Genomic DNA, 19,844 nt, shown 5'->3' on the forward strand with positions numbered 1-19,844 from the left:
GAAAGAACTGCTATTAACAATTTGTATTGTTCCTTCTAGATTTTCTCTATACCTTCATATTTTTTCTGTGTAGTCATATATGCATGCACATGTGTGCGTATTTAATAGAATTGGGATTGTTTCTCTTAACAATATGTCTTTGACAGTTTTCCATGTCAGTATATTTAGATCTACCTTAGTTTTTAAAGGCTGCCTATGTAGTATGGCTGAACTATAATTTATTTAACAGGTTCGCTAATGATAGATACTTGGATTGTTTCCATTTTTTTTGCTAATACAAGCAGTACTGCAAAGGACATTTTTGCACATATATCTTGAAGCCCTTTTAGAGGACTTCTGTAGGATAAATTCCCAGAGAAACTGTTCCTTTTAAAGCAACATGCTTCATAGACTATCATTTTCATCTTATTCCAGATGCCCTGACATAAAAGCCTGACCCTGATCAAAATCACACAAAGTGCTTAGGCTACAGTACACATTAAATAATGTGTTATTTTCATGTTATCTATTTTCATGATTATTATTATCAGGATATCATTAGTCTGATGGGTAGAAGTTCATTCCTTCAGTCAACAATTATTGATGAGCTTCTGCCAGGTGATGGGCCAGAGGATCCAACAGTAAACAGATGTAGACCCTGCCCTCAAGAAGCTGACAGTCTAGCTGTTGATGGATGTATCAACCAGCAATTACAGCACTGTGAGATAAATGCTACAAAGTGGTAACTGCAGGGGAGATAAGGGAGCATATAGGAGGGACAATAACCAACTTAAAGAAGAAGGCGGGCATACAACGGAATATTACTCAGCCATAAAAAGGAATGAAATTGAGTTATTTGTAGTGAGGTGGATGGACCTAGAGTCTGTCATACAGAGTGAAGAAAGTCAGAAAGAGAAGAACAAATACCACATGCTAACGCATATATATGGAATCTAGAAAAATGGTACTAATGAACCTATTGGCAGGACAGGAATAGAGACTCAGACGTAGAGAATGGACACGGGGGTGAAGGGAAGGGGAGGCTGGGACATAGTGAGAGAGTAGCATTGACATATATATACTACCAAATGTAAAATAGATGGCTAGTGGGAAGCTGCTGAAGAGCACAGCGGGATCGGCTCGGTGCTTTGTGATGACCTAGAGGGGTGAGATAGGGAGGACAGGAGGGAAACTCAAGAGGGAGGGGATATATGTATACATACAGCTGATTCACTTTGTTGTACAGCAAAAATGAACACAACATTGTAAAGCGGTTATACTCCAATAAAGATGTATAAAAATTTCTTTTTAATTAAAAAATAAAAAAGTTTATATAAAGATGAATATATTGTATTTTCTATATATTTGCAATAACCTAGTTATGAAATATAATGAAAAATATATTACTAACAAGAGTAATATAAATTATAAGAAAACTAATAATAAGCTTGGCAAGAAATCTACAAAAGCCTGTGTGGGGGAAAATAACAAAATATTGCCAAGGGACATCAAGGAAAACTTGAAGATACACCATATTCATGGATGGGAGGACTTAATATTGTAAAGATAATTACTTCTTCTCCAAACAGATCCACATACTATATGTAGCCCCATTTATTATTATTATTATTTTTGGAATAGAATTGCTTTACACTCTCGTACCAGGTTTTGAGGTACACCAAAGTCAATCAGCTGTATTTATACATATATCCCCATATTCCCTCCCTGCCTTGACTCCCCCCCACCCTCCCTGTCCCGGCCCTCCAAGCATCATCTGTCATCCAGTTGATCTCCCTTCGTTATACAGCAACTTCCCACTGGCTATCTATTTTACAGTTGGTAGTATATATATGTCTATGCTCTCTCACCTCGTCCCAGCCTCCCCTTCACCCCCCCGCCCCCCTCAACCTCGTGTCCTCCAGTCCATTCTCTGCATCTGCATCCTTATTCTTATCTTGTCACTGGGTTCATCAGTACTTTTTTTTTTTTTTTAGATTCCATATATATGAGTTAGCATACAATATTTGTTTTTCTCTTTCTGGCTTACTTCACTCTGTATGATAGACTCTAGGTCTATCCACGTCACTACATATAGCTCCATCTCATTCCTTTATTTATTTATTTATTTATTAGTTTTTTTGAGGTACACCAAGTTCAATCATCTGTATTTATATACATATCCCCGTATTCCCTGCCTCCCTCGACTCCCCCCCACCCTCCCTGTCCCAGTCCTCTAAGGCATCATCCATCCTCGAGTTGAACTCCCTTTGTTATACAGCAACTTCCCACTTGCTATCTGTTTTACAGTTGGTAGTATATATATGTCTATGCTACTCTCTCACTTCGTCCCAGCTTCCCCTTCAGCCCCCGCCCCCTCCCAAACCTCGAGTTCTCCAGTCCATTCTCTGCATCTGCGTCCTCGTTCTTGTCTTGTCACTGAGTTCATCAGTACCATTTTTAGATTCCGTATATATGAGTTAGCATACAATATTTGTCTTTCTCTTTCTGACTTATTTCACTCTGTATGACAGACTTTAGGTCTATCCACCTCATTACATATAGCTCCATCTCATTCCTTTTTATAGCTGAGTAATATTCCATTGTATATATATGCCACATCTTCTTTAGCCATTCATTTGCTGATGGGCATTTAGGTTGCTTCCATGTCCTGGCTATTGTAAATAGTGCTGCAATAAATATTATGGTACATGTTTCTTCTTGGATTATGGTTTTCTCTGGGTATATGCCCAGGAGTGGGATTACTGGATCATATGGTAGTTCTATTTGTAGTTTTTTAAGGAACCTCCAAACTGTTTTCCATAGTGGCTGTACCAACTTACACTCCCACCAACAGTGCAGGAGAGTTCCCTTTTCTCCGCACCCTCTCCAACATTTGTTGTTTCTAGATTTTGTGATGATGGCCATTCTGACTGGTGTGAAGTGATACCTCATTGTGGCTTTGACTTGCATTTCTCTAATGCTTAGTGATGTTGAACATCTTTTCATGTGTTTGTTGACCATCTGTAGGTCTTCTTTGGAGAAATGTCTATTTAGTTCTTCCACCCGTTTGTGGATTGGATTATTTGCTTTTTTGGTATGAAGCTGCATGAGCTGCTTGTATATTTTGGAGATTAATCCTTTGTCCTTTGCTTTGTTGGCAAGTATTTTTTCCCATTCTGAGGGTTGCCTTCTAGTCTTGTTTATGGTTTCTTTTGCTGTGCAAAAACTTTGAAGTTTCATGAGGTCCCATTCGTTTATTCTTGATTTTATTTCCCTTATTCTAGGAGGTGGGTCAGAAAGGATCTTGCTTTGATGTATGTCATAGAGTGTTTTGCCTGTGTTTTCCTCTAGGAATTTTATAGTGTCTCGCCTTACATGTAGGTCTTTAATCCATGTTGAGTTTTTTTTTGTGTATGGTGTTAGGAAGTGTTCTAATTTCATTCTTTGACATGTAGCTGTCCAATTTTCCCAGCACCACTTATTGAAGAGGCTGTCTTTTTTCCATTGTATATTCTTGCCTCCTTTATCAAAGATAAGGTGCCCATATGTGCTTGGGTTTACCTCTGAGTTCTCTTTTCTGTTCCATTGATCTTCCTTTCTATTGTAGCCCCATTTAAATGCAACAGCATTTGGGGGGGAAGAACTAACTAAATGATTATAATGCACACCTAGAGGAAAGAAATGTCCAAAACAAATCCAAAAATAGTCAAGAATATTTGGAGGAGAGGAATTATGGGCATTTACTATACCAAAGAGTAAAGTACATTTATAAAGCTATAATATTGGCACAGGAATAGCGGACAGATCCTAGAGTAAAATAACGGGGAAAAAAATGCTAACGTTTATTGAGCAGTTACTCTGTGTTTTGTGGGTATTTAAATACCATACACCTCTATGAGGGTAGCTATATTATTATCACCATTTCACAGATAAGAAAACTGAGATTCAGAGATTTAGTAACTCGCTCAGGGTTATATAAGTACATAGCAGAGCAAGAATTCAACCTATGCTGATTGCAAATTTATTGTTATTAATTAGCAAAGTTTAATTCTTAGAGTTTAACCTGAAATAAGTAAAGTCATATAAAAATACTTAGATATAAGAATGCTATTTCCAGCATTGTTACAAGAGCCAGAAGTTAGGACTAACCTTAAACATCAAGCAAGAGTAATAGTTAAATAAAGTGTAGTACACTTCTACAATTAAAGACTATGGTCATTTAAAATTATGTAAAAGACAGACTTCCCTTGTGGCTCAGTGGTTAAGAATCTGCCTGCCAGTGCAGGAGACATGGGTTTGATCCCTGGGCCAGGAAGATCCCACATGCCTCAGAGCAACTAAGCCCCAGCGCCACAACTACTGAACCTGCGCTCTAGAGCCCGAGTGCCACAACTGTTGAGCCCACGTGCTGCAACTACTGAAGCCCGCACACCTATAGCCTGTGCTCTGCAACAAGAGAAGCCACCACACTGAGAAGCCTACGCAGTGCAAGGAAGAGTAGCCCCCGCTCACCACAACTAGAGAAAGCCCACATGCAGCAACGAAGATCCAACACAGCAAAAAAATAAATAAATAAAAAATAAAAAATAAAAAAAAAATGCAAAAGAATACTTAATGACACAGTAATAAGGATAGCTATGTTAAACCAAAAAGTGGATTACAAAGCAGTATATACACTATCATCTCATTTAAAATATATATATGCAGAAAAAAATGATAGAGGAGGTTTATATCAAAATGTTGTTTTCTCTGAGTGGTAAAATTATGAATGATTTCTATTTTCTTTTTGCTTATCAATGTTTTCTGTTTTTTCCACAGTACAATATTTTTTTTTCTAAAGAAAAATAACTACGATAAAATTATTGTGCGTGTGTGTGTTTTAAGGTGTGTGAGTTATTCACCCTGACAGCCAGCCTAACAGGTCCTCTGTGCTTTTGTAGGCGCCTGTGTTCCCCTTTATCAGAGTGATCATAGTGTATTGTCAGTTACCCTTCTAACCCTGTAGTGTCTGGAGTAATGTCTGGTGCTAATCATTGTTTCAGTCAATCAGTATTTCAGTAAGGAAAGATGAAATAGAGTGGGAATGAAGGGGAGAGGGAGAGAGAAAGGAAACCAACCTACAGAGATATAGATCTGAGGTTATTTTTCCAGCTTCATTCCTCAAGATCCAAAAGTAGGTGGTGGATGGTATTTTACTTGTATAATTCTTTATACTAATCCAAGAAATGAGTTGAACCACTTATCTTTAAATTCTGATTGTGGAATACCAAAAATGTATGTGAAGGAAATTACCTGCAAAGAAAAAGAGGAGTTAGGGTTCTTACATTTAAAGAGGCCAGAGTGAATCTTTCAGAAATTTTGGACAAATGAAAGCTGTCTCAGTATTAAATGCTGCTGTGCCACCCACTCTCCCATGCTTCTGTCCTTCCACCAGTTGTATCCAGAAAGCCATGTTCAACAAAAGATTTAGCAGATGAGGGAGTTGTTGCCTGGTTGCCTTTCAGACTTTTCTGGGTAAGAGATCCTAAGGGAGCTTGGGGACTGTCTGCTGGCCCAGCTGCTCACGTCATGTATCTATTTAAACATTTAATTTGGGAGAAAAGCCAGAGGAATGAACTTAATATAACTCTGTGTTATTTTTCTTTCCAGGAAGGGGAGAAGTTGGTGAAGAAAATTGGTGGTATTTTTGCCTTCAAGGTGAAGGATGGCCCTGGAGGTAAAGAAGCCACCTGGGTGGTGGACGTGAAGAATGGCAAAGGATCAGTGCTCCCTAACTCAGGTCAGTGCAGTGCTGACTTCATTTATAGGAGCACTGACAAGTTCACAAAGAAACATGGGGGCCTGCTTTGGTGTTCCCCAAAGGGACTGGCTTTAGAGTTATAGGACCTTGTTAAATACTTGGGGAATCCTTGGAAACAGGAATGGGTCACAGCTGCTTCCTCCCAAAGACTGGGAGGCTCCATCACTGTCACCAGCCTTAGGCTTTGGAATTAGACAAACTTGGGTTGGAATTCTGGTCCTGCCACTTACAGATTCTCGCCTTGAACAAACTGTTTCACTTCTCTGAGCTTTGTTTTTTTCATTTGTAAATGGCAATAATAAATGGTACCTATTTCATAGAGTTCATGTGAGGATTAATAGAATAATTAAGCTGTGAAGCACATGGTTCAGTGTATGGTTACATGTCCTCAAAAGACCTGTCTATACTCACTGTCTCCACTTCCTCTCATTCCAGTCTTTCTTGAACCCCCTCCAGTCAGCTTTCGTCCTCATCATTATCCCAAAACTGTTCTTGTCAAGGTCACAAGTAACCATGTGTTGCTAAATTCAGTGGTTAATTCCCAGCCCTCATAATAATATTACTCTTCCAGGCTTTCTTCATACCTACTGGCTGTTCCTTGTTGGCCTCTCTTCCTGTTTTTTCCTCATCTCTAAATGTCTAAATGTTGGAGTGCTCTAAGGCTCAGTTCCATCTACATATATTCCCTGGGGCTCTCATCTAGTTTCATGCTTTTAAAACCATCTCTACACTGATGACTCCCAGGTATCTAAAGTGTGAACTCAGACACCAAACTCCCAGGTATATATCCAGCTGCTTAATTGACAAGTTTACTTGGATACTTAGCAGGTATCTCAAAGCTAACATGTATGAAACTGAACTGCTGATCTCCCTCCCACTTCCCTTTAATTACCTTCTCCTCCCGCTGTCCTCTCCATCTTAGTAAATTGTTCTCCTGTCTTACCAGTTCCTCAGTCTAAAACCCTTGAAGTCATGCTTGGCTCTTTTTTTTAACTGAAGTATAGTTGACATACAGTGTTGTGCTGATCTCTGCTGTACAGCAAAGTGACTCAGTTTTACACATATATACGTTCTTTTTTTAATATTCTTTTCCATTATGGTTTATCCCAGAAGATTTGATATAGTTCCCTGTGCTAAACAGTAGGACCCCGTTGTTTATCCATTCCAAATGTAATAGTTTGCATCTACCTTGGCTCTTCTTTTTCTCACACACCACAGTCTAATTCACCAGCAAATTCTGTCCTCTACTACTACCGCCTTGGTCCGCCATCGTTTTTTGCCTGGTCTCCCTGTTTCTAACCTTGCCCACTTACAGGTTCTTCTCCACACATCAGCTGGGGTGATCATTTTAAAACTCAAGTCAGATTGTAACCCTTCTCGGCTCAAAACCATCCAGTGGCTTTCAGCTCACAGAGTAAAAGCCAGAGTTCTTACAATCACAGCACGTGATCTGGCCCCAGTCTTCTCTGTCTTGCTATATTCTCCCTCACTTTGCTGCAGTCTCACTGGCCTCCTTGCTGTTGCTTGAATGTGGGGTGTTCCCAGTTCAGGGGCTTTCTACTGCCTGGCATCGTCATTGCTCAGAAATCCTCATGACTTCTTCTCTCATTTCCTTCAGATTTTTGCCCAAATGTCATCTTCTCAGTGAGCCTTTCCCCAACCGCACTTTTAAATCACACCCCTATTATCATTCCCTGTTGTCCTTTTCTGCCTTATTTTTCTTTGTAGCACTTACCGCTGTCTGATATACTGTATGTTATTTATTTGCTTATTGTCCATCCCCCACACTTGAGTTGTAAGCTGCATGAAGGCAGAGCTTTTTGCCTCTTAGGTTCACTGCTGCATTCACAGTGCCTAGAATAGTACCTGATACAAGGAGGCTTCTAATAAAATAAATAATTTTAAAATGAACAACAGAATGAATGAATGATGCTTAGTAGGCATCCAGTAAGTGGTAGCTATATTGTATGTTATGTTTCTCTTGTTGGAGAGAGGCTGGTACAATTAAGAGATGTGATGGATGGGAACTAGCTTTTTAGAGGGCTATACTATGAACTTTGAGAGTGATTTTATATAAAATGATTTTAATGGAATGACATTAAAGCTTTTTGAGTAGAAAAGTGAAAGTCACAGCTGTGTTTCAGAGGATGAAGCTGGTGCATTCGACCTGATGAATTAGAAAGGAAGAAATCAGAGACAGAGAGAGCAATTAGGAGGACGCATGGTACCACCATCTAAGCAAAAAAAAAGATAACCTGAATGTTGGCAGTGAGAAAAAAGGATGTTGTTACATGGTAGCTGCTAGTGATGTTGGGGTGAAGTTGATGGTACCTGGAAGCTGTGAAGGGGAAGGAGGTCTATCAAAGATGGTAGAGTTCATTATTGTTACATTATTGAGGAAAGTCCTGGAGTAGAGGATGATATCAGGAGCACAGGTGGAAGATGGGTTAGCTTTAGCAAGGAGGGATGGAAACTTCTTTCTCTGAGAGGGTAGATAAATATTCAGGGGCACATTGCGGTACAGAGGAGGTTGGCAGAGTTCCTGGAATAGAGTTTAGAGCTTGGAGAAAGGAGAAAATGTTAAGAGCAGTGTTATATGCACTGTTGAATAAGGAATCAACTAAAGATTAATGAAGGAAAAGCTGAGCAGTAGTAAGGGCATCTGGTGTGGGCAGAATTTTTTTTCTCAGAATGAGTGGGCAGAAAAATAACTATGTTTGCATTCTGTGAGCTGCCATCTAACATGATGTGGGAAGAAAAACTAAATGCTTCATCTGGGTTCTAGCTTTTAGAAATAAAAAGGACTTTGGGGAAATAATGCCGATTTCTTTAAATGACTGAAGGTTAGTGGTTACTTCAGGATTATATATTGATACTCCCAGACACATGTTAAGGTGATTTTTTTTTTAAGTTTTTATTTATTTATTTTTATTTTTTATTGGAGTATAATTGCTTTATAATGTTTGTGTTAGTTTCTGCTGTACAATGAAGTGAATCAGCTGTATGTATACATATATCCTCTCCCTCTTGGACCTCCCTCCCGCCACCCCCATTCGCACCCATCTAGGTCATCACTGAGCACCAAGCTGAGCTTCCTGTGCTATACAGCAGGTTCCCACTAGCTATCTATTTTACACATGGTAGTGTATTTATGTCAAGCCTAATCTCCCAATTCATCCCACCTTCCCCTTCCCCCACCATGTCCACATGTCCATTCTCTGCATCTGTGTCTCTACTCCTGCCCTGCAGATAGGTTCATCTGTACCATTTTTCTGTGTTCCACATATATGCATTAATATACAATGTTTGTCCCCCGCCACCACCTCGTGTCCTCAAGTCCATTCTCTACATCTGCATCATTACTCTTGCTTTGTCACTGGGTTCATCAGTACCATTTTTTTAGATTCCATATATATGAGTTAGCATATGGTATTTGTTTTTCTCTTTCTGGCTTACTTTGCTCTGTATAACAGTCTCTAAGTCCATCTACCTCACTACCAATAACTTAATTTCATTCCTTTTTATGGCTGAGTAATATTCCATTGTATATATGTGCCACATCTTCTTTATCTATTCATCTGTTGATGGGCATTTAGGTTGCTTCCATGTCCTGGCTATTGTAAATAGTGCTGCAGTGAACACTGGGATACATGTGACTTTTTGAATTATGGTTTTCTCAGGGTATGTGCCCAGTAGTGGGATTGCTGGGTCATATGGTAGTTCTATTTTTAGAATTTTTTTTAGTTTTATTTTTAAAAAAATATTTTTAGTTTCTTTGAGGAACCCCCATACTATTTTCCACAGTGGTTGTATCAATTTATATTCCCACCAGCAGTGCAAGAGGGTTCCCTTTTCTCCACACCATCTCCAGCATTTATTGTTTGTAGATATTTTGATGCTGGCCATTCAGACCGGTGTGAGGTGATACCTCATTGTAGTTTTGATTTGCATTTCTCTTATAGTTAGTGATGTTGAGGATCTTTTCATGTGCGTCTTGGCCATCTGTATGTCTTCTTTGGAGAAATGTCTATTTAGGTCTTCCACCCATTTTTTGATTGGGTTGTTTGTTTTTTTGATATTGAGCTGTATGAGCTGTTTGTATATTTTGGAGATTAATCCTTTGTCAGTTGTTTCATTTGCAAAATTTTCTCCCATTCTGAGCGTTGTCTTTCACCTTGTTTATGGTTTCCCTTGCTTTGCAAAAGCTTTTAAGTTTAATTAGGTCCCATTTGCTTATCTTTGTTTTTATTTTCATTACTTTAGGAGGTGGGTGAAAAAAGATCTTGCTGTGATTTATGTCAAAGCATTTTTCCTATGCTTTCCTCTAAGAGTTTTATAGTGTCCAGTCTTATATTTAGGTCTTTTAATCCATTTTGAGCTTGTTTTTGTGTATGGTGTTAGGGAGTGTTTTAAATTCATTCTTTTATGTGTAGCTGTCCAGTTTTCCCAGCACCACTTATTGAAGAGGCTGTCTTTTCTCCATTGTATAGTCTTGCCTCCTTTGTCGTAGATTAGGTGATCATATGTGGGTGGGTTTTTCTCTGGGATTTCTATCCTGTGTCATTGATCTATAGTTCTGTTTTTGTGCCAGTACCATACTGTCTTGATTACTGTGGCTTTGTAGTATAGTCTGAAGTCAGGGAGCCTGATTCCTCCAGCTCTGTTTTTCTTTCTCAAGATTGCTTTGGCTATTTGGGGTCTTTTGTGTTTCCATACAAATTGCAAAATTTTTTGTTCTAATTCTGTGACAAATGGCATTGGTAATTTGATAAGGATTGCCTTGAATCTGTGGATTGCTTTGGGTAGTATAGTCATTTTCACAATATTGATTCTTCCAATACAAGAACATGCTGTATCTCTCCATCTGTTTGTGTCACATTTGATTTATTTCATCAGTGTTTTATAGTTTTCTGCATACAGGTCTTTTGCCTCCTTAGGTAAGTTTATTCCTAGGTATTTTATTCTTTTTGTTGCGATGGTAAATGGAGTTGTTTCCTTGATTTCTCTTTCTGATCTTTTGTTGTTAGTGTATAGGAATGCAAGAGATTTCTGTGCATTAACTTTGTATTCTGCAACTTTACCAAATTCATTGATTAGCTCAGATAGTTTTCTGGTGCCATCTTTAGGATTTTCTATGTATAGTATCATGTCATCTGCAAACAGCGACAGTTTTACTTCTTTTTCCAATTTGTATTCCTTTTATTTCTTTTTCTTCTCTGATTGCTGTGGCTAGGACTTCCAAAACTATGTTGAATAAGAGTGGTGAGAGTGGAAATCCTTGTCTTGTTCCTGATTTTAGAGGAAATATTTGCAGTTTTTCCCCATTGAGAATGATGTTTGCTGTGGGTTTGTCATGTATGGCCTTTGTTATGTTGAGGTAGGTTCCCTTTATGCCCACTTTTTGGAGAGTTTTTTTTTTTTTATCATAAATGGGTGTTGAATTTTGTCAAAAGCTTTTTCTGCATCTATTGAGATGATCATTTTTTAATTTTTAATTTGTTAATATACTGCATCACATTGATTGATTTCCATATATTGAAGAATCCTTACATCCCTGTAATAAATCCCACTTGATCATGGTGTGTGATTCTTTTAACATGTCATTGGATTCTGTTTACTAGTATTTTGTTTAGGATTTTTGTGTCTGTGTTCATCAGTGATACAGGTCTGTAATTTTCTTTTTTTGTGATATCTTTGTCTGGTTTTGGTATCAGGGTGATGGTGGCCTCGTGGAATGAATTTGGGAGTGTTCCTCCCTCTGCAATTTTTTGGAAGAGTTTGATAAGAACAGGTGTTAGCTCTTCTGTAAATGTTTGATAGAACTCGCCTGTGAAGCTATCTGGTCCTGGGCTTTTGTTTGTTGAAAGATCTTTAATTACAGTTTCAATTTCATTACTTCTGATTGGTCTGTTTATATTTTCTAATTCTTCCTAGTTCAGTCTGGGAAAGTTGTACCTTTCTAAGAATTTGTCCATTCTTTCAGGTTGTCTGTTTTATTGGTATGTACTTGCTTATAGTAGTCTCTTATGATCCCTTGTATTTCTGCAGTGTCAGTTGTAATGTCTCCTTTTTCATTTCTAATTTTATTGATTTTGAGTCCTTTCCCTTTTTTAATTTTTCTTCTTTTTTTTGGCTATGCTGAGTCTTCATTGCTGTGTGTAGGATTTCTCTAGTTGAGGCGAGTGGGGGCTGCTCTTCGTGGTGATGTGAGGGCTTCTTGTTGTGGTGGCTTCTGTTGCGGAGCACAGGCTCTAGGCACATGGGCTTCAGTAGTTGCAGCACACGGACCCTAGAGTGCATGGGCTTCAGTAATTTTGGCACACAGGCTCAGTAGTTGTGGCTCATGGGCTCTAGAGTGCACGATCAGTAGTTGTGGCACGGAGGCTTAGTTGCTCTGTGGCATGTGGGGTCTTCATGGAGCAGGGATTGAACCCTTGTCCCTTGTATTGGCAGGTAGATTCCTGACCACTGTGTCACAAGGGAAGTCCCTCCCTTTTTTTGTTGATGTGTCTGGCTAAAGGTTTGTCAATTTTGTTTATCTTCTCAAAGAACCAATGTTTAGTTTTATTGATCTTTGCTATTGTTTTCTTCATTTCTGTTTCATTTATTTCTGCTCTGATCTTTATGATTTCTTTCCTTCTACTAACTTTGGGTTTTCTTTGTTCTTCTTTCTCTAGTTCCTTTAGGTGTAATGTTAGATTGTTTGAGATTTTTCTTGTTTCTTGAGGTGAGATTGAATTGCTGTAAACTTCCCTCTTAGAACTGCTTTTACTGTCCCATAGGTTTTCGATTGTTGCATTTTTGTTGTCATTTGTTTCTATGTATGTTTTTCATTTCCTCTTTGATTTGTGCAGTGATCTCTTGGTTATTAAGCAGTGCACTGTTTAGCCTCCATGTGTTTTTGTTTTTTACAGTTTTTTTTCCTGTAACTGATTTGTAATCTCGTAGTATTGTGTTCGGAAAAGATGCTTAATACAATTTCAGTTTTCTTAATTTTTCCAAGGCTTGATTTGTGACCCAAAATGTGATCTATCCTAGGGAATGTTCTGTGTGCACTTGAGAAGAAAGTGTATTCTGCGGCTTTTGGGTGGAATGTCCTATAAATATCAATTAAATCTGTCTGGTCTGTTGTGTCATTTAAAGCTTGCATTTCCTTATTAATTTTCTGTCTGGATGATCTATCCATTGATGTAAGTGAGGTGTTAAAGTCCCCCACTATTACTGTGTTAATGTCAATTTCGTCTTTTATGGCTGTTAGCATTTGCCTTATGTATTGAGGTGCTTCTATGTTGGGTGCATAAATATTTATAATTTATATTTTCTTCTTGGATTGATCCCTTGATCATTATTTAGTGTCCTTCCTTATCTCTTGTAGCAGTCTTTAAAGTCTATTTTATCTGATACGAGTATTGCTGCTCCTGCTTTCTTGTGATTTCTGTTTTCATGGAGTATCTTTTTCCATCCCCTCACGTTCAGTCCGAATGTGTCTCTAGGTCTGAAGTGGGTCTCTTGTAGACAGCATATATATGGGTCTTATTTTTGTATCTATTCAGCCAGTCTGTGTCTTTTGATTGGAGCATTTAATCCATTTTTATTGAAGGTAATTATAGATATGTATGTTCCTATTACCATTTTCTTAATTGTTTTGGGTTTGGTTTTGAGGATCTTTTTTTCTCTTATTTTTCCCACATAGAGAAGTTCTTTTAGCATTTGTTGTAAAGCTGGTTTGGTGGTGCTGAATTCTCTTAGCTTTTGCTTGTCTGTAAAGCTTTTGATATCTCTGTCAAATCTGAATGAGATCCTTGCTGGATAGAGTATTCTTGGTTGTAGGTTTTTCCCTTTTATCACTTTAAATATATCCTGTCACTCCCTTCTGGCCTGCAGAGTTTCAGCTGATAACATTATGGGGATTCCCTTGTATGTTATTAGTTGCTTTTCCCTTGCTGCTTTTAATATTTTTTCTTTGAATTTAATTTTTGTTAGTTTGATTAATGTGTGTCTTGGTATGTTTTTCCTAGGGTTTATCCTGTATGGGACTCTCTGTGCTTCCTGGACTTGCTATTTCCATTCCCACGTTAGGGAAGTTTTTGACTATAATCTCTTCAAATATTTTCTCAGACCCTTTCTCTTTCTCTTCTTCTTCTGAGACCCCTATAATTCGAATGTTGTTACGTTTAATGTTGTCCTAGAGGTCTCTGAGACTGTCCTCAATTCTTTTCATTCTTTTTTCTTTATTCAGCTCCTCGGCAGTTATTTCTACCATTCTATCTTCTAGCTCATTTATTCATTCTTCTGCCTCAGTTATTCTACTATTGATTCCTTCTAGTGTATTTTTCATTTCAGTTATTGTGTTGTTCATCACTGTTTGTTCCTTAGTTCTTCTAGGTCTTTGTTAAGCATTTCTTGTATTTTCTCAATCCATGCCTCCATTCTATCTCTGAGATTTCTTTTCTATCATTACTCTGAACTGTTTTTCAGGTAGGTTGCCTGTTTCCTCTTCATTTTTTTGGCCTTGTAAGTTTTTATGTTGCTCCTTCATCTGTAACTTATTTTTTGGTCGTCTCATTTTTTGGGGATGGGTGGGGCTGTGTTCCTGTCTTACTGGTTGTTTGGCCTGAGGCATCCAGCACTGGAGTTTGCAGGCAGTTGGGTAGATCTGGGTCTTGGTGCTGAGATGAGCACCTCCAGGAGACCTCACTCCAGTTAATATTCCCTGGGGTCTGAGGTTCTCTGTTAATCTAGCAGTTTGGACTTGGCGCTCGCACCTCAGGAGTTCAGGCCCAACTCCCAGCCTGGGAATCAAGATCCCACAAGCCACAAGCCCTTGGTGGGCAGAGGATCAGGCCCAGGACCTCAGCAGGCTCCCCAGGGCCCAAGTGGGCAGGGGAAATGCTGGCCACGTTCCTTTCCTGATCCTCCAGTCTCCTGAGGGTCTCTCACCATCCATGTTGCTCCCCTCACTGTGAGTGGGCCCCTTTGGGCTTGGGAACCCCTCCCCCCCCCCAGCCACCCCTCGAGGGTGCCAGGCCCCTCCTGCCTCCACTTCGCCTCTCCCCTCCCTCCCCACCATGTCCTACCCAATCATGGTCCCCCACCAGTGCCTGGTAGGTGCCCTAGTTGTGAGGAGACGTGAACTCTGCGTCCTTCTACTCTGCCATCTTGACTCCGTCCCCTAAGGTGATTTTTAAAGAAAAATTTTCCTAATTTGTTATTAGTGTTTCTTTGTTTTGAAAGATTATATGCTTATGGACACATATTGCAAATTTTCAGAAGAATCTTGTTCTCTGTAATATGGACTCTGGCAGTGAGCTCTCTCCACATTAGGTGCCTCATCCCAGAGCTGAAGGGATTTTTATCCTGAATTTCTGCTGAAACTGATACTTGTTGGCAGCCAGGAGTGGCGTTGAAATATGGACTTACCAGTAAAAGCTACCATGGGAAATTGCCAGCTCCTTTTACATCAGCCAACAAATGACCATTTGTTAGAGATCAGCTATGTTAAAGCATTAATAACCTGTCCTAGTTTGAACTGGCATATTAAAGAGAATTGCTAGATCTTTTGACGTGTACATAGTATTGAGAGGTTTACTTTCTGTTAACAAAGTAAGATTTACTTAAATGTATTTCATTTGCTTATATTCTAAGAGTTTGGTAATGATACAGGTGGTTATATCAAGGACTTTTAGACTTTGTGCATTTTTCCATAATCTTTCCTTGCTGCTTGGGTGCTTCTTCATGAATTCTGCCCCTCCCTCCTCTCCTTTGAAATGACTCACATAGCATGTCTCCAGGAAACCAACTTTGATTAATTTAATAAGACATATTATTCTTTCATTCGTATATTCTTCCCTTTCAGCACCTGTTTGAGTTCTCAACCCTGCCCCATTGTGGGGAACATGATATAATGCCTCAGAGTCCCCCATCCCCAAGGTATGGGAGAAAGAGCATAGCCTTTGGAGATACCTAAACCTGGGTTCAGACCTTGACTTTGGCACTTACTAGGTGTAAACCTTCCCTGAGTCCAGTTGTCTGATCTAGAAAATGGTGAGAATAACGTCTGTCCATGGAGCTGTTGTGGGGATTAAATGAGATAAGTTATGTAAAGCCACTAGCATGGTAAGTGCTCAGTAAATCATTGCTTCCTCCCCAACCCATATATTAAACATTACTTTTGCTTAAACACATTGGAATTGTCTGTGACTCCCCAAAAGGACTCGGGGACCTGAGAAAGCATCTAGGATGCATCAGATGCTGATGAATTGGTGAAGGCTCAGTTAAAACTGAGCTGTTAAATGTTTGTATTCTTCCTATAACGGGAGGAAGCCATAGAGCTTAGGAGTTAGGAGTGTGGGCTTTGGCAGCAGGAATCTGCTTTCATGCCTAGCTCAGCCACTTAGCAGCTGTGTGACCTTGGGCAAGTTGTTTGACCTCTCTGACTCTTATAGGGTTATTGTAAAGATCAGATGAGTCCCGGTATGTGAAGTAATCAGCATAGTGAGAGCTCAGTAAATGCTGATATAGTAACAGCAGCAGCAGCAGACTTTATTTCCTCAAGTCAACTCTTTATTGACTGTGAGTCCTTTCTTGGAATATTAGGATCTAATCCAACTATAAATCAAGTCTGTCTCAGTTTGCTAGCTTTTTTTCTCCCTGCACTTTGATGTTATATATCTACAAGAGAACTGGATTTTTTTTTTTTTTTTTTGGCTGCACAGTGCGGCATGTGGGATGTTAGTTCCCTGACCAAGGATCAAACCTGCACCCCCTGCATTAGAAGCATGGAGTCTTAACCACTGGACCACCAGGGAAGTCCCGAGAACTGGATTTTCTAGATTGTAAATAACTTAATTTTTAAGACTTCAGACCTTTTGTCAAGTAATAAGAGAAAATTCTGTTACAGGCAAAGATGGAGTGCCTATTGAATCAGTCTTTTTAGGGGCTATCCTTGCATTCTGAGACATATAATAAAAGCTTTTAATTTTCAATCTTGTTTTCATTATTTTATAATACGGGCATGCTATACTTTAATAGTTTACCCCCATCTTAGTCTGTGTAGGCTGCTATATCGAACATACCACAGCCCCGGGTGGCTTATAAACAATAGAATTTCATTTCTCACAGTTCTGGTGGCTGGAAATCCAAGATCAGACATCAGCATGGTCCCATTTGGTGAGAGCCCTCTTCCTGTTTCATAGCCAGTGCCACCTTCTTGTGGGCTCATATCGTGGAAGGGGCTAGGGGTCTCTCTGGAGCCTCTTTATAAGGCATTAATCCCATTCATAAAGGCTCTACCCTCATGACCTCCCAAATGCCCTCCCTACTAATACCATCACATCAGGCATTAGGATTTCAAAATATGAGTTTTGGGGGGGATACAAACATTCAGACCATAGCAACTCCTATCTTTTTTTTTATTAACGCACAGATTATCTATTGGGTTGTAATTTGATATTATTACTAGTAGTAGTGGTAGTGGTAGTGGTAGTAGTAGTAGTAGTGGTGGTGGTGGTGTTCGAGTACTATTGTTATATTAATTACCTAAAACACTGACTGCTGAAAATTTTGATTTCTTGGTGAGTTATTTTCTTTTGCACTTGTCCAAGGTAGACATTGCTGATTTAGCAATATGATATTAAGAGTCTTTGTAGTATGGACTTTTTTCCATTATACTTTGATTATACTATTAAAATTAGTATTTTAAACCTATTTGCAGGGCAGGAATAGAGACACAGATGTAGAGAACAGACATGTGGATCTGGGGTGGGGTGGAATTGGGAGATATATATATTGCCATATGTACATTACCATTTGTAAAATAAATAGCTAGTGGGAACCTGCTGTATAGCACAGGGAGCTCATCTCAGTGCTCTGTGATGACCTAGATGGGTGGCATGGGGGGTGGGAGAGAGGTCCAAGAGGGAAGGGATATATGTATACATATAGCTGATTCACTTCATTGTACAACAGAAACTAACACAACATTGTAAAGAAACTATACTCCAATTAAAAAATTAATATTTTAAAAACTTTGTTTTTATATAAGTAACATATACTTAAGTGTAAAGAAATTGGAAAAGATAGAGAAACAAAATGAAAAAATTACTCTTCTGTAATCCTACCATCTATATCAGAGGTTGACAGTTATGGCCTATGGGCCAAATTCATTGTTCTGTGTAAAAATTTTCTGAAGTCTAGCCTGTAAGGAAGGGCATGAATCTGAAGTGTACAGCCTGGTAAATGTTAACAAATGAATACACCTCCCAGATCAAGATGCAGAATGTTGCCAGCACTCTAGAAACCTCCCTCACACCCCCTCCCATCACTATCCAATCCCAAAAGGAACCACTCTTCCGAATTCCGTCACCATAGGTTGATGGTATTTATTTTGGAAATTCATATAGATGGAACCATACAATATTTACTCTTTTAGGTGTGGCTTCTTTCGCTCAGCACTGGAAGATTCCTTATACTGTCACTTGTAGCAGTAGTTCATTTTTACTATGTGAATGCAGCAGAATTTATTTATTCAGTTCATGGTTGATGTATCGTTGCAGGGTTTCCATTTTGTGGCCTTATGAATAAAGAAAGCTGTTACTAACATTCTCATATGTGTCTTTTAGTGGACATATGTACTTTTTCCATTTAGCGTATAACCAGGAGTAGAAATACTAAGTCATGAGCTACCATATAGCCAGTTTTTTGATTTGGATATACCATTTTACATTCTCTTTCATATTATATGAGAGTTTCATTTGCTCCACCGTTTTTAATATAAATTTATTTGTTTATTTATTTATTTATTTATTTATTGGCTGTGTTGGGTCTTCGTTGCTGCACAAGGGCTTCCTCTAGTTATGCGGGGGGGGGGCTACTCTTCATTGTGGTACATGGGCTTCTCATTGCGGTGGCTTCTCTTGTTGCAGAGCACAGGCTCTAGGCACGCAGGCTTCAGTAGTTGCGGCACACAGGCTCAATAGTTGTGGCTCACAGGCTTAGTTGTTTCATGGCATATGGGATCTTCCTGGAGCAGGGCTTGAACCTGTGTCCCCTGCATTGGCAGGTAGATTCTTAACCACTGAGCTACCTAGGAAGTCCCTTGCTCCACCTTTTTGACAGTACTTGGTAATGTGAGTTTTTTTTTTGTCTGGTTCATTGAGGTATAATTTGTATACAATAAAATCTGTATTTTTTAGATCTACAGTTCTATGAATTTAGAATGCATACAGTTGTGTAGCCACTACCAAAAATCAAGATATAGAATATTTCCCCAAAAATGTCCTCATGTCCTTTTGTAGTCAGTCCCCTTCTCTCACCTCAGGCCCTGGCAGCCACTGATCTGATTTCTGTTTCTGTAGTTTCACTTTTTCCATAATGTCATGAACTGCAAATGGAATCATACAATCTGCAGCTTTTTGAGCTTGCTCCTTTCACGTATTATCAGTAGTTTGTTCCTTTTTGTTGTATACATTCACCAGCTGGAGTATATTTGTTTTTTTTCCAGCTTTTGGCAATTTAAATAAAACCACTGTGAACATCCACATACAGGTTTTTGTGTGGATTTATGTTTTCATTTCTTTTGGGTAAACACCTAAGAGTGGGATTGCTAGGTCATATGGCGTGTGTATGTTTAGCTTTCTAAGAAACTTCCAGACTGTTTTCTAAAGTGGCTGAACCATTTTACAGTCTCTCCAGCAGTGTTTTGACCTTTTAGTTGCTCCTCATCCTCACCAGCACTGGGTATTATCTTTTTTTTTAAGCCATTCATTCTAGTAGGTATGTTGTAGTATCTCATCTACACTTTTAAATTGCATTTTCCTGATCACTCATGGAATTGAACACTTTCCCCTGCTTTTTTTGGCCATTTGGAGATCTTTTGTATGTGCCTGTTTGTGTTATTTTCCCATTTTTATATTGGACTGTCTACCCTTTTCTAATTGAGTGATAGGAGTTTTTTATATTTTCTGGATACAAGTTCTTTGTTAGATCTGTGAGTTGCAAATATCTTTTCCCTCTTGGTCTGCTACCTGTTTTGGAAATAGTTTTATTGGAATACAGCTACATTCAT

The 19,844-nt window shown here is 38.9% G+C and overlaps 1 protein-coding gene across 1 annotated transcript in view; it reads left to right on the top strand.

Annotated features, from left to right (window-relative positions):
- Positions 1–19,844, top strand: part of SCP2 (sterol carrier protein 2) — a 121,662-nt gene that overhangs the window by 91,198 nt on the left and 10,620 nt on the right. Inside the window, exon 14 of the mRNA XM_057711073.1 lies at positions 5,629–5,758. Coding sequence (XP_057567056.1) covers positions 5,629–5,758 — 130 coding nt within the window. The remainder of the gene's footprint in view (positions 1–5,628; positions 5,759–19,844) is intronic.

This window comes from Hippopotamus amphibius, chromosome 1 (genome assembly GCF_030028045.1).
Source record: "Hippopotamus amphibius kiboko isolate mHipAmp2 chromosome 1, mHipAmp2.hap2, whole genome shotgun sequence".
Taxonomy (NCBI): Eukaryota; Metazoa; Chordata; class Mammalia; order Artiodactyla; family Hippopotamidae; genus Hippopotamus; species Hippopotamus amphibius.